This window comes from Oncorhynchus kisutch, linkage group LG4, assembly GCF_002021735.2.
Source record: "Oncorhynchus kisutch isolate 150728-3 linkage group LG4, Okis_V2, whole genome shotgun sequence".
In the NCBI taxonomy this organism is placed as follows: Eukaryota; Metazoa; Chordata; class Actinopteri; order Salmoniformes; family Salmonidae; genus Oncorhynchus; species Oncorhynchus kisutch.
Window position 1 is genome coordinate 21,966,485 of NC_034177.2, and position 27,835 is coordinate 21,994,319.

Below are 27,835 nucleotides of genomic sequence, written 5' to 3' on the forward strand. Positions count from 1 at the left end.
AACCATAAACATCAATGCAATTCTTAAAATCAATACACAAGTATATATTTTTTAAACCTGCATATTTAGTTAATATTGCCCACTAACATGAATTTCTTCTAACTAGGGAAATTGTGTCATTTCTCTTGCGTTCTGTGCAAGCAGAGTCAGGGTATATGCAGCAGCTTGGGCCGCCTGGCTCGTTGCGAACTGTGTGAAGACCATTTCTTTTTAACAAAGATGGTAATTAATTTGCCAGAATTGTACATAATTATGACATAACATTGAAGGTTGTGCAATGTAACAGCAATATTTAGACTTAGGGATGCCACCCGTTAGATAAAATAGGGAACAACCTAGAACTTGTTACCTGGGAATATTGAAGACTCATGTTAAAAGGAACCACCAGCTTTCATATGTTCTGAGCAAGGAACTTAAACATTAGCTTTTTTACATGGCAAATATTGCACTTTTACTTTCTTCTCCAACACTTTGTTTTTGCATTATTTAAACCCAATTGAACATGTTTCATTATTTTTTTGAGACTAAATTAATTTTGATGTATTATATTACGTTAAAATAAGTGTTCATTCAGAAATGCTGTAATTGTCCTATATATATATAACAATATATATATATAACTATATATATATATATATATATATATATGACCAAGAAAAGCCGATACCAATTAATCGGCCGATTTTTCTGCTATTTTTGGTCATCCAATAATCGCTATTAATCATAATCGGTCGACCTCTAGCCCATATATCCCCAAACACTTGATGCCAGCCAAGACTATGTCTGCATTCCCAAACTAATTCAATATGGACTGGTAAATGGCAACGGCCCCAGCAATGGGGACAATACCTGTAGAACTCAACCCAGTTCAGTATCTGAGAAAGGAAACCATGCTGAGGGTTAAGGCTAGGTGGTAAAAATGCATCAGAAGCCACAAGCATGACTCTTGACAGCTCCAGGACACGACTTCATCCTGCAGAGTGACATGTAAAAGCTGTGACATGTTGGCACACATGTATCGACTAACAACTCCTCACATGGAGGAGAAGTCTCTGTCTGTAAGGGTAGGGTAGGCAACATCACATTCGCCACGCTGACTCTCAACATGGGGGCTCCACAGGGGTGTGTGCTTAGTCCCCTACTGTTCACCCACGACTGCATGGTCACGCACTACTCCAACACGATCATCAAGTTAGCTGACGACACGACAGTGGTAGGCCTTTTCACCGGCGGCGATGAGACACCTACAGAAAGGAGGTTAGTGACTTGGCAATGTGGTGCCAGGACAACAACGTCAGTAGAGACCAAAGAGCTGATCGTGGACTACAGGAAACAGGGGGGGTGGAGCTGATCGAGAGCTGGTTGAGAGCTTCAAGTGTCCTTAAAATGGTCCGCACACAGTCATGAAGGCGCAACAGTACCTCATCCCTCTAAAGAGGTTGAAAAGATGTGGATTGGACCCTCAAAAAGTTCTACAACTGCACCATTGAGAGCATCTTGACTGGCTGCATCACTGCTTGGTTTGGCAACTGCACTGCCCTTGATCATATGGCGCTACAGAGGGTGGTACGGACAGCCCAGTGCGTCACTGCGGCCCAGCTCCCTGCCATCCAGGACCTCCAAATCAGGTGGTGAAAATTGCTAAAGACACCAGCCACCCAAGCCAAAGACTGTTCTCTCTGCTTACGCACGGCAAGTGGTACCAGAGCAACAAGTCTGACACCAACAGGCTCCTAAACAGCTTCTATTCCTAAGTCATAAGCCTGCTAAATAGCTAACAAAATGGCTACACAGACTATCTGCATTGACCCTTTTATTTTTGCACTGACTCTGTGACTATACACTCACACACTTAAATGTATTCACACACAACATGCACACATTCATAATGACTCTACACACACACATCACGCATACACACTGCTGCTACTACTCTGTTTATCTTCATATCCTTTATCATATCCTGATGCCTAGTCACCTTACCCCAATACATATCTACCTCTACCACACTGTATTCCTGCTCATTGTAACTATGGTATTGGCACGGACCATGAACTGACCCTGTATATAGCTTACTTGTGTTCTTCTTATTTCTCTATTTCTCGTGTGTTTTTGTTCGGCTATATTTTATAGTACTACTGATATTGATTACTGCATTGTTGGGAAAGAGCTTGCAAGAAAGACATTTCACTGTACATGTGCACGTGACTAAAACTTGAAAGCCGCAGTGCTGTGCCACTGGTGCAACCTCACTACACTACCTGCCTAAGAAAGTCAGAGGGAAAGAATCATGCGAAGGGGATTCATCCAGCCAGACAGTCATCTCTATGGGTACTGGTGAACAGATGACGTCAGCCTAGCCTGGTTTCAGATCCGTTTGTACCGCCTTGCCATTCCAACTCCTATGGACATTCTCACACGCTCAAAGCTGGCAAGACAGCTCAAACCGATCTGGGACCAGGCTCATGCCAGTCAGACAGGTCTGGGAGTTTTGTCATGCAGATGAGCTGGATCCCAGTCAATCTTACCCATTGGCAGGGTTAAGGGCCAGGGAGCGAGGGTTGTCCAGGTCCTTACACACCAGGACCTGTCGGTATTGTCCATCCAGCCGGGCCACCTCTATGCGGTTGGTCCCTGTGTCGGCCCAGTACACGTTCCTGCCCATCCAGTCTACTGCCATGCCTTCTGGGTAGTCCAGCCCAAACTCGATCACATGCTCCACAGAGCTGCCGTTCATGAAGGCCCTGCTGATGGTCTGAGGGAGGGAGGACAGTGGAGTAGAGTCAGACACTTGTACAACAGTCAGGCACTGAGCTCAATATGAACCAAAAAAGACTGGAGCTTAAATATAAATAAAACATCCCGATAGCTAAATTAACCCAGATGACAGAGAAAAGGAGTCATTCTCACCTTGGTGCTGACGTCAGTCCAGTAGATCCTGTTCTCGGAGACGTCAAAGTCGAGGGCGGAGGCCTCCATGACCCCGGTGAGGGGGATGGCAACGTCGTTAGAGTTGGTCCCGAGGGAGATGGAGCGGATGTCAGCCCGGTTGGTGAAGAGCAGGAAAGCCTCGGGCACCACGCATGTCCTCATGTCACTGAGGAGCTCCAGGCCCATGGGACAGTCACAGCGCAGGCCCTGGGGCCGGTGGAAACACAGGTGGCTGCAGCCGCCATTATCCTCCACACAGCCATTTGTGCCTTTATGAGGGAGAGAGGGACAGAGAGAGACATGGTCAGTTTAGCTCCAGCAGACCGGGAGGTCTGGTACTGTCCTCTTTAAGGACTGTTTACAGCTGTCAGTTGTGATAACACATCATACATAAGAAAACATTTACCCTAGTCGTACTCAGAATTATTGCATACTTAATACTGTAGAACTTTAAAATAAAAAATAAATATTGAACCTTTATTTTAACAAGACAAGTCAGTTAAGAATAAATTCTTATTTACAATGACTGCCTACCCCGGCCAAATCCTAACGATGCTTCGCCAATTGTGCGCCACACTATGTCACTACCTAAACTCGGCAAAAAAAGAAACGTCTTTTTTAGGACCCTGTCTTTTAAAGATAATTCGTAAATATCAAAATAACTTCTCAAATCTTAATTGTAAAGGGTTTAAACACTGTTCCATGCGTGTTCAATGAACCATAAATAATTAATGAAGATGCACCTGTGGAACGGTCGTTAAACACTAACAGCTTACAGGTGGTAGGCAATTAAGGTCAGTTATGAAAACTTAGGACACTAAAGAGGCCCTTCTACTGACTCTGAAAAACAACCAAAAGAAAGATGCCCAGGGTCCCTGCTCATCTGTGTGAATGTGCCTTAGGCATGCTGCATAGAGGCCTGAGGACTGCAGATGTGGCCAGGGACCATGTGTAACAACACCTGCACAGGATCGGTACATCCAAACATCACACCTGCGGGACAGGTACAGGATGGCAACAACAACTGCCGGAGTTACACCAGGAACGCACAATCCCTCAATCAGTGCTCAGACTGTCCGTAATAGGCTGAGAGTGGCTGGACTGAGGGCTTGTAGGCTTGTTGTAAGGCAGGTCCTCACCAGACATCACCGGCAACAACGTCGCCTATGGGCACAAACCTACTGACGTTGGACCAGACAGGACTGGCAAAAAGTGCTCTTCACTGACGAGTCGCGGTTGTCGCACCAGGGGTGATGGTCAGATTCACGTTTATAGTCGAAGGAATGAGTGTTACATCGAGGCCTGTACTCGGTGGTGGAGGGTCCGTCATGGTCTGGGGCAGTGTGTCCCAGCATCATCGGACTGAGCTTGTTGTCATTGCAGGCAATCTCAATGCTGTGCGTTACTGGGAAGACATCCTCCTCCCTCATGTGGTACCCTTCCTGCAGTCTCATCCTGACATGACCCTCCAGCATGACAATGCCACCAGCCATACTGCTCGTTCTGTGCGTGATTTCCTGCAAGACAGGAATGTCAGTGTTCTGCCATGGCCAACGAAGAGCCCAGATCTCTATCCCATTGAGCACGTCTGGGAAACTGTTGTATCGGAGGGTGAGTGCTAGGGCCATTCCCCCCAGAAATGTCTGAGAACTTGCAGGTGCCTTCGTGGAAGAGTGGGGTAACATCTCACAGCAAGAACTGGCAAATCTGGTACAGTCCATGAGGAGGAGATGCATTGCAGTACTTAATGCAGCTGGTGGCCACACAAAATACTGACTGTTACTTTTGACCCCCTCTTTGTTCAGGGACACATTTTTCCATTTCTGTTAGTCACATATCTGTGGAACTTGTTCAGTTTATGTCTCAGTTGTTGAATCTTATGTTCATAAATATTTACACGTTAAGTTTGCTGAAAATACACACAGTTGACAGTGAGAGGATGTTTCTTTTTTTGCTGAGTTTAAATTAAACACACTTCTTACACTACTACAGCTGTGTACATCCAAATAACAATAAAACCCCATAATTTCCTCTTTCTCTTACCGGAGACCTCAGTGACTCTGGTGGCTTTGAGTCCCATGAGATCAGGCAGCTGGTCAATGATGATCTCTCGGATGGCGTTGGTCTTGTGGACCCTCTCGATGCTCCTCCTCTGCCAGTCCGTCCAGTAGATGTAGTCGCCCAGCAGCGTGAAGCCAAAGATGTGGGGTAGCTTGTCCTCCAGTAGGGTCATCCTATTGGAGCCGTCCACATCAATCACCTGGGTTTACGTAGAGGAGGGGGTTTTAAAATTGATGGGCAACCCAAGCAGTATCTTTTGCCAAGTATGAGCAAAAATGTTTGTCATTTCAGCACCCGTGGAGCAGTTGGGTGCTTTGCTCAAGGGCACAGTGGTAGGAAACGGCAACTGATAGGCATTTGTCTGATTAGGCATAAGCAATTGTCCAAGCAAAAGTTTGTCCTCAGGCTCTTGTTCTGTAACACACAAGCATCTACCCACACCCATAGATCAGGATTCCCCAATTGGCGGAAAGAAACTGGTGGGGATTTTATTTGGCTGCCAAAGTTTACTGACGAAACAAATCTTTTTTTGTAAAAACAATAGCAAATCAAGTGATTTAATTTCAGAAATGTTCCACAGTATTCCCAAGCATAATATTGTATACAGAAGTTAGCAAGGTTTGAAATTATTATGTTTTAGTCAAATATATCTGTCTGGGCTTCTTGCGGTCAATTTGCAGTCTACAAATTATTTGGAATTATGTCATGTCCCCCCCCCCCCCCCCCGACTCTCCGCAAAAAAATAAATAAATAAATAAAAGTATTGCGCTTGAATCTAGTTGATGATCCCTGCCATAGATGCTGTAGGCGTCAATATGAGTTATGACATCTAATTCTTGATAACCTGAGGTAAGGTACAGTTTAAAACACACAAACAGGTCGGAGCAGGTTACTGACACTGGATAGAATGCACTGACAATGACAATAGTATTTCATAGAGTTGTTGAGAGCACTAATTTCAAGACTGTTTCAAAGCCAAATCATGGAGACATTTAAAATCAATAAAACTCAATATGTAACTAACTGCAAACTGACAAGCTATTTATATTCAAAGATCACCATTAACTGTGGAGCATGACTGTCAATATCTCTATCTGGGGAAAAACACAACTTCTGCTAAGTGGGAGACCACACAAATAATCCTTATTCACGCAGAATATATCATATTTAAATGAATAAATGTGACAGTATAGGATTCCAGTCACAAGGGTTGCATTAGAAAATGAAGTAAACGGATATAGGGAGTGGTGCCAAAGCATGCCTCTGTCTTATGAGGAGCAGAAAGAGAGAGCTGAAACTGAGTGTTCCTTACTGGGAACTTAACTGCTTATTTCTGAAAAGGCTGCAATTACACTCGACACGAATCCTAGCCGACCCGGCATTACTATTACACAAAACTGTGCCACTGAAAATAGACCTGTTTTTTATTTTAGCAAACTGGTGTAAGTTCCAGGAAATATTTCAGTCTGACTGAAAATTCTGGAGTGTGGCATCTTATTATGGCTACTCCTACGTGACATGATGAGCATATTCTACTCTAGGAGAAACTGAGCACTACACAGATCAGCACTGTGTGCTTGTCCCATTTCAGTTTACATGGAGGTATCAGTGGGTTCACGTGGGTGTTAATCACTCCATACAACCAACCAACCCTAGGTCTTTATTTTGGTGGGAGACAAGCCGAAGTGGCTCGGACACAAAAATGATAATGAAAAGTTGACCTCTCTGGATGAAAACGATGCCGTCCACAAGCACTTTACAAAACCCTATAGGAACTGAGCACAAAGGCACCAGTACACTTGCATATCCTGTTCACAGCAGGTATTTAACAATGGCAACTTGAATTTATAAGATCTGGTGGTCTTACAGATGACTTTGGATCGCTCTAAGACTTTCTGTACGGTGTGGTTCCCATCTTAAGCTCTTCCTGTGTGGCCAGGGAGCTTGGAGTGTGCAGACGGAGATGGGGCTGAGGCTGCTTCCAAGGGCTGCCTGCCCTGGAGGGGTGTCCACTTGATTAATTTCTGTAATTCAGTCCCTCGCTTCCTACAACTGATGGAGCGACTCACTGACTTCCACCCGCTCTCCCAATATGAAAATAAATAAATTATTGGCACATTGTTGGGTGAAATACTTTTTCTCTTCACAAACACTGCAGACAGCACAATATGAGGGGGACAGGTAGAATCTGACACCACAGAGAAATGGTGTCGCTTTTGAGGAGAAGGTGAGATGGAGGATAATCCAGCTCACTAAACTGCTCTAACCACATGGCTAAGAGAGAGAGACTAGAGGGGTGGACTGGGTTCACGCCGAGCATTCTTTATAGAACATTATACCTGTGTGTCTGTTAGGATAAAGACACTAGATAAAGACATTAGGAGAAAGCATATAGCACTGACTAAGAAGGCTAAGCACAACTCAGTGGAAAGTCTTAAAGGGGAACTGGTAAGATATTCAGAAAGGTTTGCAGTAACACACTGAGGGGGAGAGGGTAGGTCATAATGCTCAACAAAACAGCAGCCATAGTTTCTATAGGAGCCCCAGCTAGCAGAGATATAATACCTCAACTGGACTTCCCTGGAAGCTTCACACAACTTGTGTGGTATGCCATGAATGTTATGATTCCCTGTTTTAGGGAAATTGACCGTTTTAAACACTTTTTCCTGACTTTGGAATTCAAATATGTCATTTTGCAGTTAGGCCTAATTAGAGCGTTATCTGTGACCCAATTAAAATATGGATGACCAGTTGTGCTTTGGAAGCAGACTTTCACTTTAATATTATTATAACACAATCTTGGGAGCGTGGTTGAACATAGATCAACTCCAGCCCATCCTTTCTCGTCTCATGGTTACGTAGGAGTAAGGCATGAATTCTTTCCACTGGTGTAATTAGACCTTTTTATTTGATGGCATACCTTTCAAACATCTGTTTCCCCTTGCATTTATGCTTTCAGTTGTCTATAGGACATTGTTTGACTGCTCACCCGAGTAACCACCAAAAACCCCAGCTATTTTTACCAGCAATGGAGAAAATCTCCAACTATGGCATTCCTTCCCTCTCCATTTCTTTCGTAGTCTAATCCAGGTAAGATTACTGCTCTTTCTATGGAGTCATGTTCCTCCACATCCTGACAATTCCACATACACCGCTCGCCTTGCAGCGCAGCACATCAAAGGACTAAGTGTGCAGCTGGTTGATTTTGGGATTTTCTGGATTCCAGCCACGGTGCGGACACTCTTTCTCCAGGTTAACTCTTTCTGGGGCTAGCCTGGGAGTGGAGGATGGAGGGAAGTGGGGGAGGGGAGGCCCTAGACTGCAGGCACGGGTAAACGCATGGCTGCCAGCACACACTGGACCCTCTGTGCTGTTAAGAACACGCCAGCTGCCTAGGCTAATTAGTCCAGAACAAACCTAAGCAGGCCTCTGAGGTCATTAAAACATATAAGGGGGAAAAAAAAGAAAAAAGTGTTGACGGAATTTACCTCCCCTTCTACCAAAAAGGAAAATCTTGGAAACAAAACACAAAATGGACTCAAAATTTAGGACCAACCAGGAAAACAAAAAAACAGCACTTTGATGGCCATCCTATCAGCAGGAGTCTATCCCCCTCCCTTACAGACGTTCTATTCATTTTTTACTGAGACAATTAGACATGGCCCTCGCCACTGAAAGATGGGTGCACCATTTTTTCTCCCTGCTCTTTTTCACTGGGAGAGTTTTTTTTTTATAGTGTGAGAACCCTTTTCTTGACCGAGGAAAAGATAAACAAAACAGAAAACACAAAAGTCTCATCAGTAATTCAGAGAAAAGTCAAACCTCGGCAGGCTTCAATGCCAGCCAATTGTAAACGTCCTCTTTGCGCCTCAGTGTCATTGAGATGCCTTACAAATTCAATCTGCAGGCCGGGGCAGTGTGACGGAAGAAGGCTGCATGGCCCTCAAAGCCCAGTCTTAGTTTCTACTAGCTAGCAGCTTATAGTGGAACTGACAGTGTTTAAACTACTTTGTAAATATGAAATAAACAGACAATGATAATATCAGTCAAAAATATAAAATTGACAGTTTATGCTTCAAAACCAACTTCATAAGAGGTTTTGCAAAAGAGGTTATATTTGACAAAAAATGTCATGATGTAGAGCGGGGATAGGCAACTTTCATTGGGATGGGAGCCACACAAAAAACTGAACTCATCATGAGGGGCTGCAATGGCTCGTGGGTTTGCGTACCCACATCCATACCACTCCCCCTTTGCGAGCAAAACATTTTAAAGTTAATTTCCTGCAATTCCACACATTTTTCCATGGTGTGGAGAGAATATGTAGCTATTTGTTTGGCAAGCTAAAACCACAGAGCCTAGCTACCTGCTGGAAGGATGCCATGTCATTGGATGGACGAGTGGTTGAGTGGCAGACTTTCCCCCCCATTTCGTTTTTTGGTGGCTACAGCTAGAGATGCAGGTGTCATTTGGTAAGCTAGCAAAAAATGTGAATCACTTCCCCTAAAGTAAATTGAACTTGGCAAAGTTATATAATTTCTCCAGTCTACACAATAATAAATATAATCCTTCAAAACCCTACACCAGAGAAAATTATTTAGCCACAGAGGATCATTTAAAACCACAAGGTCATGGCATAACCAACAGTCTGGAAGCTTGCTATTTGGATTGTTTTAAAACCACAAGGTCATGGCATAACCAACAGTCTAGAAGCTTGCTATTTGGATTGTTTTAAAACCACAAGGTCATGGCATAACCAACAGTCTGGAAGCTTGCTATTTGGATTGTTTTAAAACCACAAGGTCATGGCATAACCAACAGTCTGGAAGCTTGCTATTTGGATTGTTTTAAAACCACAAGGTCATGGCATAACCAACAGTCTAGAAGCTTGCTATTTGGATTGTTTTAAAACCACAAGGTCATGGCATAACCAACAGTCTAGAAGCTTGCTATTTGGATTGTTTTAAAACCACAAGGTCATGGCATAACCAACAGTCTAGAAGCTTGCTATTTGGATTGTTTTAAAACCACAAGGTCATGGCATAACCAACAGTCTAGAAGCTTGCTATTTGGATTGTTTTAAAACCACAAGGTCATGGCATAACCAACAGTCTGGAAGCTTGCTATTTGGACAGTGCGAGCAGCATATGAAATAGCTGGTTGTAAGTGAAAAGCATCTATAATGGACCTAGGCCTACCGCAATATTTCAAAATACAAATCGCTGGAAAAACACAAGAGGATAAAGAAAAAATAACTGGTATTTTGCTACGCTATCAAAATTCTCAACTCGCAATAGTTTATTGAGTGAACAGTAGCTCATCTTATTGGCACTATAGCGAAGAGCATCGGCCATATCCCGGTGAGTGCTCATATTCACTGTCTTTATCATTGGGTGTCTCCGTGCTCCTTGACAGTTTCTTAGAACAATAATTTCCTCCTCCAAGACGAGGTCGCTTTCATTTACCTCAGTTTGTCAGTGTCAGCCGAGTAGCCTACCCTGTAATTTTTGGGGTATTAAAGATTCTACTAGTGTCTCCAGTCAAAGGTAAAGAGTCGTAGAATTGAATATAATACGTTTATAAAAAGGCAAAAATAGTTAAATACTTTTCTTGGATCTAGCTAAAAAAATGTCACTCTAGCTGGGGCAGAGCTCTGGATGTGTGCAAAGAAAGGCGAAGAAAAGCAGAAGTATTTTTTTCGAACAGTGAGTCACTTATATTGGGCTCCCGAGTGGCGCTGCGGTCTAAGGCACTGCATCTCAGTGCTAGAGGCATCACTACAGACCCGGGTTCGATTCCAGGCTGTATCACAACCGGACGTGATTGGGAGTCCCATAAGGCGGCGCACAATTTGCCCAGCGTCATCCGGATTAGGGTTTGGTCGGGTAGGCCATCATTGTAAATAAGAATTTGTTCTTAACTGACTTGCCTAGTAAAATAAAAATACATATATTATTAGCCTAATTTACGACTATCCAATCTACATCATATTAGGAATAGTTGGCTATCTGTGTTGTCTGTTCACACTGCTATGCTTTATCTTGGCCAGGTCGCAGTTGCAAATGAGAACTTGTTCTCAACTAGCCTACCTGGTTAAATAAAAGGTGAAAAAAAAAAAAAAAAAAAAAATAAGTCTGCAAAGGTGATGACAGATGCAGCAATACTTTTTAATTAAGGTGATTTTTTAAATATTTAGTTTTGCTTTCCCCAAATACAGCTATGTTGAACTTGAACGACTTATCCACAGTTACCATCTCTTAGTTGTCAATCAAATATATTTGTCATCGAACAAATGTGCAGGCAGGCAAGTTCCCATTGTTGTCAAAACGTGGGTTGGGATAGAAGCATGCGTTAGCAGGCAAGCTGCAGAAGGGTGAGCAGGCTACTATTCCCCAGCGTTTATCAGCGCAATTTTGACAACCAACCACAAGCTGACAAGGTTTGAGAGGGTTTATCTACAGTTCCCTATTTAGATTTTAGCTCAACTTGCTCTGGCTAAAATTAGTTGTTGATCTTAAGCATGAAACACAATGAGAATCTCACTACTGATTGACTGCGGATAGATACTTTTCACAGTGGGTGGCCGTTCCTTCTCTTGCTAGAACAAAATCGATTCCTGCTCCGTGCCGACAAATCTACTGATTCTACTTGTAGAATCGCAACGCTTGTAAGTGGACAACAAATTAACTTTGAGCCAATCAGAAAACATGAACCCCCAAGTGGGGGACAGACACACACAGCATTTATGACATAAAGGTGCATTTTTTCCTTACATCCACGGATGAGCCAGTCACACTTCATATGCAATGTTGGCTATGGGATGGTAGCTAGCTAAGTGCAAAGACGCAATACACACAACACTAAAAATACTTCCTCCAATCTAGCTAACCATTGTAGCTAGTATTGAATCACAATGGATCAGCTAGTTTCCATGAAAGAGCTGCCTGTGTTAGCTGCCGAGCTTGCTGGCTACCTAGCTAAACATTTGGCTATGGGCTGACACTGGCAGTATGGGATGAGTGAATTAAATTGTTACAGTTGAAGTCGGAAGTTTACATACACCTCAGCCAAATACATTTAAAAACTCAATTCCTGACATTTAGTCCTAGTAAAAATTCCCTGTCTTAGGTCAGTTAGGATCACCATTTTATTTTAAGAACGTGAAATGTCAAAATAGTTGAGAATGAATTATTTCAGCTTTTATTTCTTTCATCACATTCCCGGTGGGTCAAATACACTCAATGTGTATTTGGTAGCATTGCCTTTAAATTGTTTAACTTGGGTCAAACGTTTTGGGTAGCCTTCCACAAGCTTCCCACAATAAGTTGGGTGAATTTTGGCCCATTCCTCCAGACAGAGCACATCATTTTCCTACATCATGATGCCATCTATTTTGTCAAGTGCACCAGTCCCTCCTGCAGCAAAGAACCCCCACAACATGATGCTTCCACCCCTGTGCTTCACAGTTGGGATGGTGTTCTTCGGGCTTGCAAGCCCGTTAATGACGATGGTCATTAACAGTTCTATTTGGGTTTCATCAGACCAGAGGACATTTCTCCAAAAAGTACAATCTTTGTCCCCATGTGCAGTTGCAAGCCGTAGTCTGGCTTTTTTATGGCGGTTTTGGAGCAGTGGCTTCTTCCTTGCTGAGCAGCATTTCAGGTTATGTCGATATAGGACTTGTTTTACTGTGGATATAGATACTTTTGTACCTGTTTTCTCCAGCATCTTCACAAGGTCCTTTTCTGAGGGTTTGGGGAATTTCTTTCGATTTTCCCATGATGTCAAGGAAAAAGGCACTGAGTTTGAAGGTAGGCCTTGAAATACATCTACAGCTACACCTCCAATGGACTGAAATTATGTCAATTAGACTATCAGAAGCTTCTAAAGCCATGACATCATTTTCCAGAATTTTCCTAGCTGTTTAAAGGCACAGTCAACTTAGTGTATGTAAACTTCTGACCCACTGGAATTGTGATACAGTGAATTTACAAGTGAAATAATTGTTGGTAAATGTACTTGAGTCATGCACAAAGTAGATGTCCTAACCGACTTGCCAAAACTATAATTTGTTAACAAGAAATTTGTGGAGTGGTTGAAAAACAAGTTTTAATGACTCCAACATAAGTGTATGTAAACTTCCGACTTCAACTGTAGGTAGTTATCTAGCCGTGGCCATCTGGCTAGTATCAACAAAAGCTTTCTTCAAAATATCATTGAAACATTACATAGAAAGCTTGGAATCTAGATCATAAGCAGTATGCACGGATATGCATTGCCAAACAATGCTAGTCTGCCACCGTCTGGTTTGTATTTTAGGCGGCGAGGCTGACTACTTCCAAAGTCTTTGGTGTGTGTGTGAACACAAAAGAGTTTGTCTGCCGACATTCTGTTCAGAGGTGCCAAATACTGTCGGCAGGCAAACGTTTGACAATCCTACCAGTGTGTTGGAGCCCTTATAGCAGGTGTATCCCAACATGTCCCTTGACAGCTACACTCCTGTAGGTTTTCGCTCCCACCCCAGTTGTAACTAACCTGGTTCAGCTTATCAACTAGCTGATAATTAGAATCAGGTGTGCTAGATTCGGGTTGGAGTGAAAACCTACAGGATGGTAGCTCACCAGGAACAGGGTTGGAGAGCCTTAAATTACAATGCCAGGGCATAACCAACCGTCAGGGAGCGTGCTATTTGGGCAGCGCGAGCAGCATATGAAATAGCTGATTGTTGATTTGTGGTTGTAAGTGAAAAGCATCTATAATAGACCTAGGCCTGTTGCAATATTTCAAAATACAAATTGCTGGAAAAACAGAGGATAAAGAAGAAAAAAAAGCCTAGCAAAATTTGCTCAAATCCCAGTTGTAACTAACCTGGTTCAGCTTATCAACTAGCTAATTGTTAGAATCAGGTGTGCTAGAGTCGGGTTGGGGTGAAAACCTACAGGAAGGTAGCTCACCAGGAACAGGGTTGGAGAGCCATGCCTTATAGGCAACAGAGAGAGAGAGCCTACCTGTTCAGGGTTGTTTGATCAATAGGACTGTTAAGTTCCCAAATATAAGAGGATGTCCGTAGTATTTATTTGCATTTTAGCAGAAAACCATTCAGGGGTATTTTGTGGTTTTTGACAAACACTTTCTAATGATCTAAAGTTGAGCTAATGCTACAGTCTGTAAACACACAGTCCAGTTCAAAGTGTATGATGGCAGGCACATGTGGCAAATGGCTTAGTTACATGTATGCCTACACAAGTTCTGATTGGTTATGGCGCACCGGTCTGTGTAGTCTGGGCCTGAACAAAACTGGCACGTTTTTATTAGGTTTTATCTACTGCAGTGGCTATTAATTTATTTTTTATTTATTATATATATTTTTTTACAAATGCCTTACTCTACGCCATTCCCAAACATTCTATGAAAGTATGAAAATGACTCTGTGCTCGCTTGTCAGAAAATATAAAAAACATTTTATCAAGATTTCCGTTTTGCTAAAAAGCCGTCAGTTCCACTTTAAAGCTTCTCTGAGGAAAATGACTGAGGCCTGACCAATGCTCTACATAGACGACAGACACACACAGAATTTATGACATAAATAACATGTATTTTTTTATGACTGTCTCAAAATTACAGATCATAATTCCAAAGACCTTTTAAAATATCAAGCACTAGTTTATCCTATTTCATCTGAATTAAAAAGCATGTAGGCTATAAAGTCAATGTCCTTAAAAAGTTAGATATTTGTGGTTGTGGGATCTGGGTATTTTCCTGGGTTTGTGTTCCTACCTGCCCTTCATATCATTGGGCAGGTAGGAACACAAACCCAGCATATGGCCTGTTGGCTCAGTTTGGGGATCACCATGAAGATGCACATAACCTGGTGGACTGCATTACCTCAAGTAGTTCAGGAGAAGAGCACAAATTAAATCTCCACATGAGCATCCCCCAACCCCTTTTACCTGGCAGATTTGATCATTTACACCCCCCCTCCAAGGCCCCTTCACACCAAACAATCTTCCAATTCACAATTGGCTTTGAAATGTTATAGGGTTTGGCCAGTTCTTCCGAGGGCCCGACTCGGCAACAAATTATATTATATTTTTATCTGCCGAGAAGAGCGCTGCCTTAAGTCAAACAGTCAAACATTATCCTCCCAATCCATCTCAATGTTCCATGCACTTCCCCCCCAACCCCCTTCAGTCCCTTTTCAAGCCTCCCTCTCTCTTTTCTTTCTCTCCCTCCCTTCTGAGGGTCGACCACCTCCACAGGAAATAAGCAGGAAAGGAGAAAAACGCTATATTCTCAAATAACATTCAAACTATGTCACCCAATATAAAATGTTTCTACTGTTTGAATCCTTTAACAAAAATGTGGTTTAAAGACTAGACTATTGGCTGTATGATCAAATTCTTCTAGAATATGTTTTACTGGCTTGCTCCTACAGGTTGATGTTAGTCTTCACAGACTAATCTTTAAAAATAATTGGTGGATCTCATGAGCTCCTGTATCCTGTTTACAAAATATCAACATCCTACTGCAATACATATTTATATTATCATAATCGTAGCCCTCCTCTGGAACTCAACATGAGCCTAATATGATGCCGAACTCCCCCCTCAGAGCCTGGACAAACAGCTTTTCCTCACATAGTACAGTAACAGGATTAGCTTATTGCTAGAAAACTATATATAAAATACAATCATTTGGTTATAAAGGCATACCTTCAAATGGTAGATGATTGAGTTATTTCCTGGCTGAAGGAGACATTTTAGCCCCACAGGATCAAGTTGATATACTGGGATTTATAATGTATGGCATGAATATTTCCATACAAAATCCCACTGTACCATATGGACAAACTCCAACACGCACGCACACACCCAGACAGACACACAGAACCAGAAGCAGAGTGGGTCTAGCTTAGTATTTCCCAAACTCAAGACCCCAGGGGGTGCATGTTTTGATTTTTGCCATAGCACTACACAGCTGATTCAAATAGTCAACTAATTAAGCTTTAATGATCTAAATCAGCTGTGTAATGCTAGGGCAAAAAAACTAAATGTGCACCCCTTGGGGTTCCCGAGGACCGAGTTTGGGAAACACTGGTCTACCTGAACATAATAATTATTGATCCATGGAACTCCATCTTCTCCTGATCCAGACACCTTCCCGGGAGATATGGATATAGTGTCTGGAGAGATTCACTCACAGTCAATCTCATGCACCAGTCTATAAACAGCCATGTATTCGCCTACCAGGCCTGCCAACAGTATGTCCAGCATAGCCAAAACATTATTACACTTACATGGTGTTGCAGCTTTCACACTCAGACAATCCTGCTGATCCAGGAGGCATGAGTAAATACATAACTTGGGTAAGAAGAGCTTTGGGGCTCATTTAGGCTGTTCATTCAGAATCATTACAGCAAAGAGTACTGTCAACAGTGTGCAGAACCAGTATACAAACCATTATTTAACCTATATTTACAATGTCAGTCAATCGTTGAGCCCACCTGCACACACACATAACTTAGGCAAAAGTGATGGGGAAATCAACCCTACAAGCACCATATTCAAGGAAATTGTAGACAATGTTAATGTAGCTAGGAACTATCAGAGTTCATTCCTTTCTTCTCAACTGGGTTTTCAAAGAACGGTCTAAACAGGCTGGATGTCTCAGCAACTTCTTTAAATGCCACTCAGGCCTATTTGCCTGTAAATTCCAACACAATGTGGTATTTAGGATACATATGGGCTGCATTGTGAACAGACAAGTCGACAACTGCCGGCAACTCCTCATCACAACACTGCTATGGAACGAGGGGTAGCCACGGCACAATCATGTTAAGCCACAAACATAGCCAGAACAGGAGCAGAGGAACCCCCCACCCCCACACCTGCTGACAGATGTGGAATAATGCACATCCCTACGGAAATGAGACAGATTATTGTTCAGCACGGAGCTGGGACTGCCTTTCTGGCTGAACACTATGAGAACAGGCAGGCTCATAGCTGGAGCTAGGGAGAAGAGCCAGACAGCACTCTGTACAGGTATTAACCTTTGAAGAAGCGAATCACGTCCTCCCATATAGCAGGGCTGTAACGTCAAAAAGAAAACAGACGTTCTTGTTGATTCAAGAGCCTACTCTCCAAACCATCTTTAGTTTTAATTTGTTATTTACAAAAGGTGCACCGCTATGAGCCATCAAGACGATGATGATGAGCGTTTACCGGCGAGGTATCTTGGAAAATTGTGGCAAGACACCTGAAACAGGTAATAGCTAATAGTTCTCTTCCTGTAAAAAATGTATTGGAAAACCTCCATTCATCTAGCCTAATTATGTCAGACACATTGGAGTTTAACAGGTTTAAGCCAGCTCTTAACCATCAGTCTTGGCAGCCATCTTTAAAACACTAACTAACCTTGATGAATGCACTCAAAGAGCTGCACTTGCCACTAATGAGTCTTTCAGATACCTAGAGATGTGTTTTCTAAAACAGCCTTGTACATGATGTATGGCGAAGTGAGTGAGCAGATGGGCTGATGGGGGTGGAAAATATTACAAAAGTCAGGTGTCTTTTATTCTCCTCAAACATTGCATCCTTCCTCAGAGCTTGGCACATGAATGTTTTAAGACCTCACTGTATAAGGCAAAAAACAGCAACAATCTGTTACCAGGCAATTAACTTCTTGGCTTCTCGGACAAGGGGCTTTTTAAAGAAATCTGGGTTTTGACTGAAGTCTCCACAAAAAAAGTATAATTTATCAAGGCACTGTTAAATGGGAGCAGACCCTTTCAGGGAGAAAGGCCAGTCATTTATTTTTGTGTAATTTAAAGCAAAGGGCAACGGAAGCCAAACTATTCGGTCCAGATGCGGTGACAAGTGAGCTATAAAACGTAGCAGTGCAAACAAAACAAGCCAACAAGGCCAGCACAACAAGCTGGTACAAAGATGTCTTATTGGACACCTCTGAACATGAGATACACATGCCATCACCCCCTTCCCTCTTAATAAACATGAGGTACACATGCCATCACCCCCCTTCCCTCTTAATAAACATGAGGTACACATGCCATCACCCCCTTCCCTCTTAATAAACATGAGGTACACATGCCATCACCCCCCTTCCCTCTTAATAAACATGAGATACACATGCCATCACCCCCCTTCCCTCTTAATAAACATGAGATACACATGCCATCACCCCCCTTCCCTCTTAATAAACATGAGATACACATGCCATCACCCCCCTTCCCTCTTAATAAACATGAGATACACATGCCATCACCCCCCTTCCCTCTTAATAAACATGAGATACACATGCCATCACCCCCCTTCCCTCTTAATAAACATGAGGTACACATGCCATCACCCCCCTTCCCTCTTAATAAAAAAGCCTTTGGATAGCCTGTAGGAAGAGGGGAACATCCCAGCTGATGCTGGGCCAGACTTAATCCCTCAAAAGTCTTACTGAACGAAAACGCAGAATTGACTATGATGGGCAAAGGAATCCATAGGGGAATGGGAATTTATTAAGGAGTTTTTGAACTTTTTTTCCTAGAAGTTGGTGGTTTGAGTTTACTGACTGTGGGAGTGGTCGGACAGGCATAAGCAGAGTGAGTCTACCTGTTGATGAGCAGTTGAGACTGACCGATCAGAGGGCTATGTACGTGTTGAGTGCTCTATGGCTACTCAGCTGCTGTCCTACCCACCGTCCTGAATGTGAAGAGGCTTGGATGGGCCACTTACACTGAGACTAAAGCTGTCATTAGCATGGCCAATGTTTTAGAGAGAGGCCCCTTGTTGGAAAATCCTCCACAAATTAAGTTTCACGGCTCAAGACACAACAATGTGGCGAGGCCACCTGAGCGACGCTTCGGAGGAACTTTAAAGAAAACATTATTGATCCTTTCAGACGAGAGGGGTTTCAGCCAGCACCAGGGCCTTCAGCTGGTCAGACTCAGCTCTCAGGCCCAAATAAAGACTTCCTTTCAGAGCAAGGCTTTTCATTGTGGTGGTGAAAAAGGCCTGGATGCCACTACTTTGACTGAAGCACAGAAAACAACTCAAGTAATCAAATGCACTCAATTACTCATTGTTGTTCGTGCACGTTCTCCACTTTTTAAAAATAGAAATAGACCACTTCACATAATGATTTATTTGTCATAAAAACAGGCAACTTAGAATCTTTTTTTGTCCATTTAATCGTAGTTATTTTTGGGGGGGGACTCTAACCAGGATCTCTAGGGGCACAGCTAGCACTGCGATGCAGTGCCTTAGACCACTGTGCCACTCGGGAGGCCCTAATCTTAGTTATTTTAATGAGATTCATGGCTCAGCAGAGTGCCATAGAAGGAAAAGTGTTATTTTCACACATGGGTTCAAAGTTGCCTCTACTCTTTTCTCACCAGCACGTAGAGATGGGTATAGGCCTAGCTGTTGAGATCACAGGAGGTCTTTGAGGTTCAGACCACTTCTGAGAACTAACACCCAGTTCCTGGATATATTTTTCATTCCTCTCATATTTTACAGGAGGAAATTCCATCACCGCCCCCTGTTATTTCCCTCTAATGTACCATATGGAACCCCGCCGCACACACACGGCAATGAAGGGTGACTAAATGCTCCACCGAAGGAGAATCTGCATAATTGTACAACAAAGCAGGAGTTTCTGTATAGAGGACTAGTGCATCAGTCAAATGAGTTATCCTCAGGATCTCACCAGTGATGGGGTGAAAGAGGGGGTGTGCGGCAACATCAGAGGCTTTCACCGGGAGGTGGGGGTGGCGCGGCTGCAGAGGGAGTCAGATTCCTCAAAAAGAGGCAAAAACACAAAGAGAGACAAATAAAAGACCACAATTCCCTTACTGTTTAAGGAAAAACCTGCTAATCAGAGTGCCAATAACTTAGCCTTCTTTCAGACGTGCGAGTCCCAAGATGAAAGGGGATGTTCTTGGACCGTATTCAAAACCAGGCTTTCAGCAGCATGTTTAAAAGAAAAGGAGGCAGTGGACTCTAGGCCAATCACCATTTCAAACTCCATTGTATCTCGGGAAAAGGAATAGGCCTACTTGATAGCCCGTCAGCAAAGAAAAGTTCTGTTGACCCAAAATGTGTGGACCCAAAATTGACCCCTGCGGAACACCTTTCGTAATATCCAGGAAACCTAATTTAACACCATAAGTAGATACACATTGAGTTCTATCTGTCAAGTAATTTTTAAACCAGTTACATGCAGCCTGGTCTAAGCGAATTGAGAAAAGCCTCTGAATTAGCAGTGAGTGATCAACATTATCGGAAGCCTTTGACAGGTCAATGAAGAGGGCGGCACAATGTTGCCTTTTATCCATGCAGGTAACCACATCATTTATAACTAGGGATGCAGCAGAGAGTGCTATGACCTGGTCTAAAACCCAACTGATGTACATTTAGAATACATTTCAAAGATAAGAAAGATCTTAGCTGAGAATTAATAAAGGATTCTAATATTTTAGCTAGGCAAAAAGTTTAGAAATAGGGTGATAATTATTTAGTTCACAAGGGTCACCACTTTTTTGAAGGGGAGTACATGGGCTGCCTTCCAAACCTTGGGGATGGTACCAGATATAATCGTCAGGTTAAAAATATGGGTTAATGATTCAGCAATCAGGGGGGCAGAGAGCTGCAGCACTACTACATACACATCAACAGTGTAATATCTGGATGAAGTTTGCTAATACAAAAGGAACATACAGTAGGATTACATGGTATGCATATATTGTATGATGTTTATTGATATGCAATGTATTTGTAAAGAATATGAATTCATATTTGACCAAGTGACAACCTTATTCTAAGGGCACCGGCTCAACACAACTATGTGCAAGAAGTTGGCATACTGTGTTGGTAGTGGCCTATTTCTAATAGTATTGTTAGCGTTACACATTCTAGCTACTGTCCATTACTGATACATACAGGCAAGAGTTGCTTTCCTTAGCTCACTACAAAAAGATTTAGGGCCAACTGTTATATTGGTCATCTAATAACCAGCTAGTGGGGATACGTGTAAACATTACAGCTAGGTCATTCCAGTTGTTGTTTAGAAAGCTAACTACATTGAGTACAGTAGTTAGTAGCTACCTAACCATTACTCTTCAGATAATGAAAAACAGTAGAATGGTAGCTAGCTAGCATAGTGACAGGTATTCCTATGATTGAAACAACATTTGAAACAATTATCTACAGTTGCTAATAGTTACCGGTAGCTACCTGGCTAGCTAGCTTTACTAGTGCAGGGAATAGGTTAGCTAGCCTCTAGTAAGGCTGTAATCGTATTACCGCCACACTAGCAGTCACTAGTCATAAAGGCAGTCAAATTCCACGTCACCGTTTAGTTATGGTAATTAGGCTTCTCGAAGTTGTGATGCTGCTGATGGTTGTTAGTAGCCTACCAAACTTGCCAACTGCCTGGTACACAGCACTATATTGTCCCTCTAATCACTCTGACATCAATGTAAATGTAATAGAAAATCTAATCAAACACTTCATGAGAGCAGCAACATTTCTATAGGCTTTGCAATTGTGCGATGAAACAGAGTGATGGCCTCTATTAAAAAGAGGAGGATCCCATCAGCTTTCTATAGGCTAGGCCTACTATATTTATTTCTCAACTTTCCTAATATTAGGCATATTGCTTATCTTTACCACAGGAGTATAACCTACCTGGCTGACATGTTTCGAGACAGGTGCATGATAATGGTCCATTCTAAATCAAAACCAATTTCACACAGTATTTAGTATATGTAAAGACAAGATTAAATAAAGAATAGTCTCATGGGTGACACTATTAGCCTATCACTTTTGAATTATATACCATCACTTGTGAATGATGCCCAGCATAAGGCAAGAAACATTGCAGCCTTGTTTTTTACGACTTTTTCAAATCATAGTCTCACACCTCATGTAGCCTAGCCCTTATCTTTTGATAAGGTTTGTATCACAACTAAATAGTGGCCAAATACCATCTTACAATTAAGCATATTAATCCACTTTACAAGGGGTGTAGAGCCTAACTGGCATAAATAAGAAGCACGTGAGTTTCAAGTTTGGGGAAGAACATGTTCACCATAAAAATGCACCTTTTATAAAAGCATGCACAATCGCATTTGCGGCCACTTTTGATAAGTGATTTCCCATTAACGGAACATTCGAGCTTATAGCCTACTGCCACGCCCTGATCTGTTTCACCTGTCCTTGTGATTGTCTCCACCCCCTCCAGGTGTCACTTATTTTCCCTGGTGTATTTGTCCCTGTGTTTCCTGTCTCTCTGAGCCAGTTCATCTTGTATGTTTCCAAGTCAACCAGCAGTTTTCCCGGTCTCCTGCTTTCTGCATTCTACTTTTTCTAGTCCTCCCGGTTTTGACCCTTGCCTGTTTCTGGACTTTGTACCCACCTGCCTGACCATTCTGACAATTCGTAAACATTGTAAGACTCCAACCATCTGCCTCCTGCGTCTGCATTTGGGTCTCACCTTGTGCCTTGATAGCTTACTGCCGTGTGCGCATTGCTGCGTTTATAATATTAAGAAATAGCCTAATAGTTTATCAACATTTTAAGCTAAACGTTCTGATCTGTTGTGTCAGCCACATTGCGTAAAAAAGGTTTGTTGACGCTAGTGGTTGTATTAATTTGGGAACTACCACATCCCACAACTGTCCCAGACTTATCTTTGGAATATTTACTTCTCACACAGAATAGGTAATCTTTTCTACTATGGGGGATAGTAGATTGATATAGGCTCGTGCTTTTACTGTTTGGAGAAAGTATCCTTTCTATTTTATTCAGCTTTGTTCAATTGTATTCTTCATACTATAAAATGATGCTATGTAATTCTAAGCAATTCTTGTCTGCTAAATGAACTAGTGTAGCCCACAGCCATATGGCATAACCAGATCAGGTCCTAACACAAGGACAACTCAGAGTATGCTTTTCTGTTCTTTTGAAATATACATTTTCTTCATATCTGTCACATCTTCTCCTGCTCCTCCCCTCTGGCATACGACGTTGCCAGAATACTAATCACTGGTCCTGGGATTCCAGTGGATAGAATAAGCCGGCTCTCCTCGTCCTCGGGGTTGTCCCTCTGGTTGGCGTCGTCCTGCGGCTGGAGCGGCGCATCGGGGGTACTGTCACGTCTTCTCCTGCTCCTCCCCTCTGGCGTACGACGTTGCCAGAATACTAATCACCGGTCCTTGGATTCATCATTATATCATTATAGCCAGGAGATGCTAAATGTGTTTGAATTAACACTTCCCGCTTGACTGACAGTTATTTGCTTGACAATCACAGGCTGGCGAAATTGTGTGACAGCCACAGCCCTAGCCTCTAGTTTCGCCGGTAAAACTCCAGTACATGCTAAACTCTATTCATCCTTGATCATTCAATTACGTTGCAGAAGATGGGTCCTTTAATAGTATTGTAACTTCACTTCAGAAAATGTATTAAGATGGACAAAGAAAAACAAATTATATTTACAAAATGTACTTAATTGAAAGTGTAGGACTTACTCTAGACTATTTACTCAACAAGCAAGCAATGGAAAATGGCGACTGAAACGTGCCTCTTCCAGCATACTCTGAAAGGTTGCTACCTCTGGAGATGGAAATGGTGAATTGTAAGCCATAGTTATCTTTAAAAACTAGAGTAAAAGTGGTATTTAATACGAAACATCCCCTGAGAGACACTCTCAGCCACATCGGATGATGTAAATTGGGTCAGAGCCACACATGCCAGTGCATGAAAGCTATGCTATGTGTGAAGATGAAAAACATTTATTGAAGATCTAACCCCTCACACATGAAACATTTATAATGGAAATGTATTTGGACACAAAAGCAATTCACTTTGAAACAGAAAGGAAGAAAGAAATATATTCTCAGACAGGCTCCTTCAACAGCACAGAAAAATAGAAAAAGGGGGATGGAAAGAGAGGCTGTGAGGAGGGCTAAAAAGCCTCCAGACCTCTATTTATAACCATTCAGCCAGTGAACTGCCACATTCCAAATGCCAGAAGGCACTTTTAAAAACTTTTCATTCAATGCCTAATGTTGTTTTCATCTAAAAAGAAAAAGGTTAAAAAGAAAACAGTAACAACTAAATTAACACTTCTTTAAGGAAAAAATAGTCTTGGACAGCCATTACAAAAACACAAAGGGGAATTAAAAACAAGTGCTGCATTCTGTAAAAAAAAACTTTAATGAGAAATTGCTGATGTCTGAGCTGCACGTGGATTCCCCCCCATTAGCACTTCAAGCACTACTGTCCCTTTCAGCAGCTAAGTGGGTCTGTGGGAGAATGGCCCGGGCCTCCAGTAGGTGAAGCTGAAAAACCATTGTGAAAAGAGTAGAACAAGACACACTTGTCAGCTGCTGGGAGCCTCTGGAAGCAGGGCTGCCACCAAAGTGTGCATCTGGTTCAGGGGTGGGGGCTGCTGAGGAAGACTAAGGGCCAGCCCCGCCACCATTCTATGCTGCCATTGTCAGGTCCAGTGCAGGGGTCACGGTAGAGCACATGGACGAGGGGCTCCCCTTGTCAGTCAGCACATTGGTTAGGTGTGCTGTGTTGTGAGAGGAGAGGCAGTGCTGCCCAACCCCCTCCTCTCTGAAGCGCTCCACCACTAGTCCTGCTCGGTTTCTGTTTCTCCCCCATCTGCTCTACACAGACAGAGAGAGTCAAGCAGGGGGGCTCTGGGCTGCAGGGTCCAGACTACAGACAAAATAAACAACTCTTCACCAGACAGAAAGTTAAGGAATGTAAGACTTCTGGCAACACTAGTGTGTGATGCTTATAGAAATGTGGCACTTAAATTAAACAGGTTATTACTTCGATTTAAAGTAACTGTCCAGTGAAAATGTCACTTTTAAAAGTTTGCATTCTGTTAACTTATACCCAAATAATGTAGTGGACTCACCCTATTCTCATATTGTTAACCAAAGCATAAAGTGGGAGAAATAAAAGACCGAACTCAAACAGACAGTTTAAAAAATGTGTTTTCACATATAGTGCACTTTAAAATAACATATCTCAGTACTCTTTAAAGTGAACTCTGAGGTAAAAAAAAAAGCAAAATAACATTTAGTAAAAAAACAATACTATTAACATGTAAATATTAGAATAATAATATCAGAAGAATAACTGCAGATTAATTAATGCTGTAATTGAAAATTGTACATCCAATGTAGTCTACTGCCCCTTTAAGAGCTAGAATAGATTTTCTACCCTGTGTTGTGATCTCACCAAATACTGAATGTTTGTGTTTTCACACTATTCAAACCCCACAATCGACTAAACAGTATATGAAGCCCTCATAGCCTATAGATCACACATTGCAAACAAATAATTTGAACTAAAAAACGCCACACATACAGTTGGAGTAAGAAGTTTACATAAACTTAGGTTGGAGTCATTAAAACTTGTTTTTCAACCACTCCACAAATTTCTTGTTAACAAACTATAGTTTTGGCAAGTCAGTTACGACATCTACTTTGTGCATGACACAAGTCATTTTTCCAACAATTGTTTAATTGTCAGAAATTGTGAAAAACTGAGTTTAAATGTTTTTGGCTAAGGTGTATGTAAACTTCCGACTTCAACTGTATTTTGGAATTTCTGTGCATCCTTGACAATCGCTAATCAATAGGCCTATCCAGAAACAGCACACATTTTTCCCAATGGGAGAAGGTTTATGGCAAGGGAAACGGTGTTGCAGTAGTCTAGTGTGTGGTGCGGGAATAATGACAAGCAAACCCGGGGAGCTTTGTGTTCACATTGCCCTAAAAAAGGTGGTCTCAGTTTGGTTCGCTTTGGGGGTCTCTTTTGAATTGAGCAAAATTCAGTGAACCACCTTCACGAAAATTGTCTGGAAGGGACAAATTGTGAAAACACCCTAAAATATTTGTAAAATACCTATTTTTGAGTTTCAATTGACGACACTATAACTGACCCAGAAAAAAACTATAACTAAACAAATGGTATTTTTCATTTAGTTGACTAAAACCAGACTAAATTATCTCTGTGACTAAAATCTGACTACTAAGTGGACTGGACAATACTTTTTGGAGAGATTGAGAGCTTTTCAGCGATGACTTCAATTAATATGCGCAGCATACATTATACAAATCGCGCAGGCGACTCTTGCTTCCCCATAGCTAACCAGTCACCACCAACCAGCCTTATAGTTTTGCTACCCTTGCCTGGTTAAGAAACAAGCTGCTTTACAAAATTAAAAACAGCCCAGCTATGTTTTTCTCCCCCCTTGAGTATTGAAAAGTAGTCTGTACTTGAATTTGTACCCTCCCACTTTCCCCACTTCATTTCATAGCCAGGTTCCATAGCCACGACGCCCTCTTTTCCCCAGAAAAAAACTGCCTGATTCTAGCCAATACATTCAAAAGATGTGACCCCAATACCGGCACAACGGTTTTCTTTTTTTTCTATCGTGCATTGGTGGGATGCATTTTACCATCATAAATCAAGTCCAAGTTTATTGGTCACGTAAACAGGTTTTGTCACGTTCTGACCTTAGTTCTTTTGTTATGTCTTTGTTTTAGTATGGTCAGGGCATGAGTTGGGTGGGTTGTCTATGTTCGTTTTTCTATGATTTGCTATTTCTGTGTTTGGCCTGGTATGGTTCTCAATCAGAGGCAGCTGTCAATCGTTGTCCCTGATTGAGAACCATATTTAGGGAGCCTGTTTTCTATTGTGTTTCGTGGGTGATTGTTTTCTGTTGTGTGTCTGCACCAGCCAGTACTGTTTTCGGTCGTGTCTCTTTGGTATTTCTGTTATTTCCGTGTTCATTTGAATAAATATGGACACATACGACGCTGCACCTTGGTCCTCAACTTCTTCCACCAACAACGGCCGTTACAGATTTGCAGATGTTATCACAGGTGCAGCGAAATGCTTGTGTTTGTAGCTGCAACCGTGCAGTAATACCTGGCAATAATACTTAAAAAAAAACATACATGTAATCCAGAAATTATATTTTTTATATATGAGGAGTGCCTGGATACAGCCCTTAGCCGTGGTATATAGGCCATATACCACAAACCCCTGAGGTGCCTGATTGCTATTATAAACTGATTACCAACGTGGTATTGTTTTGCTATTGCGATGGCATCGAGTATCATTATACTAAACCTGGTACCGAAGTCAATATTCTGGTATCGTGACATGTGGACAAGTCTATGGCCTCTCAGTGAGCTCAATATCTCAGCGGGAGATCCCTAATCCCTGCTCATTCATCTCAGCCTACACGTCTGACCCCCTTAATGAAAATCAACAGCTTCAGAGCATTTTAGCTAAGTAGGTCAAAATGATGTACAGTTCAACCAAGAGTTTGAGTGAATCTGTAAATGGAATGTCTTCTCCCTAGCCACCCCTTTCCCCTGCTGCCCTTCCAACTCTGGAGCTAGGGGCAGTTCATGCTTTCAGATACTGTGAACAATGCCCCTGCAGGGTGCTAGGCGACTGAGGCGAGCTAGGAAAACTATTCCCTGGGTTAACTTCCAAAGACTGATGGGGTCAGTCAAACATACTGCTCCTAAACAAGCAGAAACTAAAGGGAGTTTAATAGCCACTGGTAAAAGCATAGTTATGATGAGGGGAATATTCAACCAACAGGAGACACACACACACACACACAAGGAAAAGGAAAACAAACTTATTTCCATCAAGTCCTGTGTTAAACCTCATCTGGGAGGAGGCTCCGGCTCTTCCTGTATTTACATATTATATGGAGCGTGTGACTGGAGAAAAATGGCCACCATGGTATTCAACACCCAGGGACCTGTGCATGCAGGTAGACGATAAAT

At 42.3% G+C, this 27,835-nt stretch overlaps 1 protein-coding gene across 4 annotated transcripts in view; it reads right to left on the bottom strand.

The window, feature by feature from the left end:
• LOC109889239 (low-density lipoprotein receptor-related protein 5) overlaps window positions 1-27,835 on the bottom strand; it is a 76,631-nt gene that overhangs the window by 15,489 nt on the left and 33,307 nt on the right. For 2 of the 4 annotated variants that reach the window (XM_020480521.2, XM_020480522.2), the window contains 3 exons: window positions 4,975-5,191; window positions 2,911-3,200; window positions 2,529-2,755 (listed from right to left, as the gene is read on the bottom strand). In XM_020480521.2, the coding sequence (XP_020336110.1) occupies window positions 2,529-2,755; window positions 2,911-3,200; window positions 4,975-5,191 (734 nt within the window). Of the gene's footprint in view, window positions 1-2,528; window positions 2,756-2,910; window positions 3,201-4,974; window positions 5,192-13,432; window positions 13,515-15,704; window positions 15,908-27,835 lie in introns of those variants that run through there. The other 2 variants (XM_031822642.1, XM_020480523.2) reach the window with 2 other exon arrangements.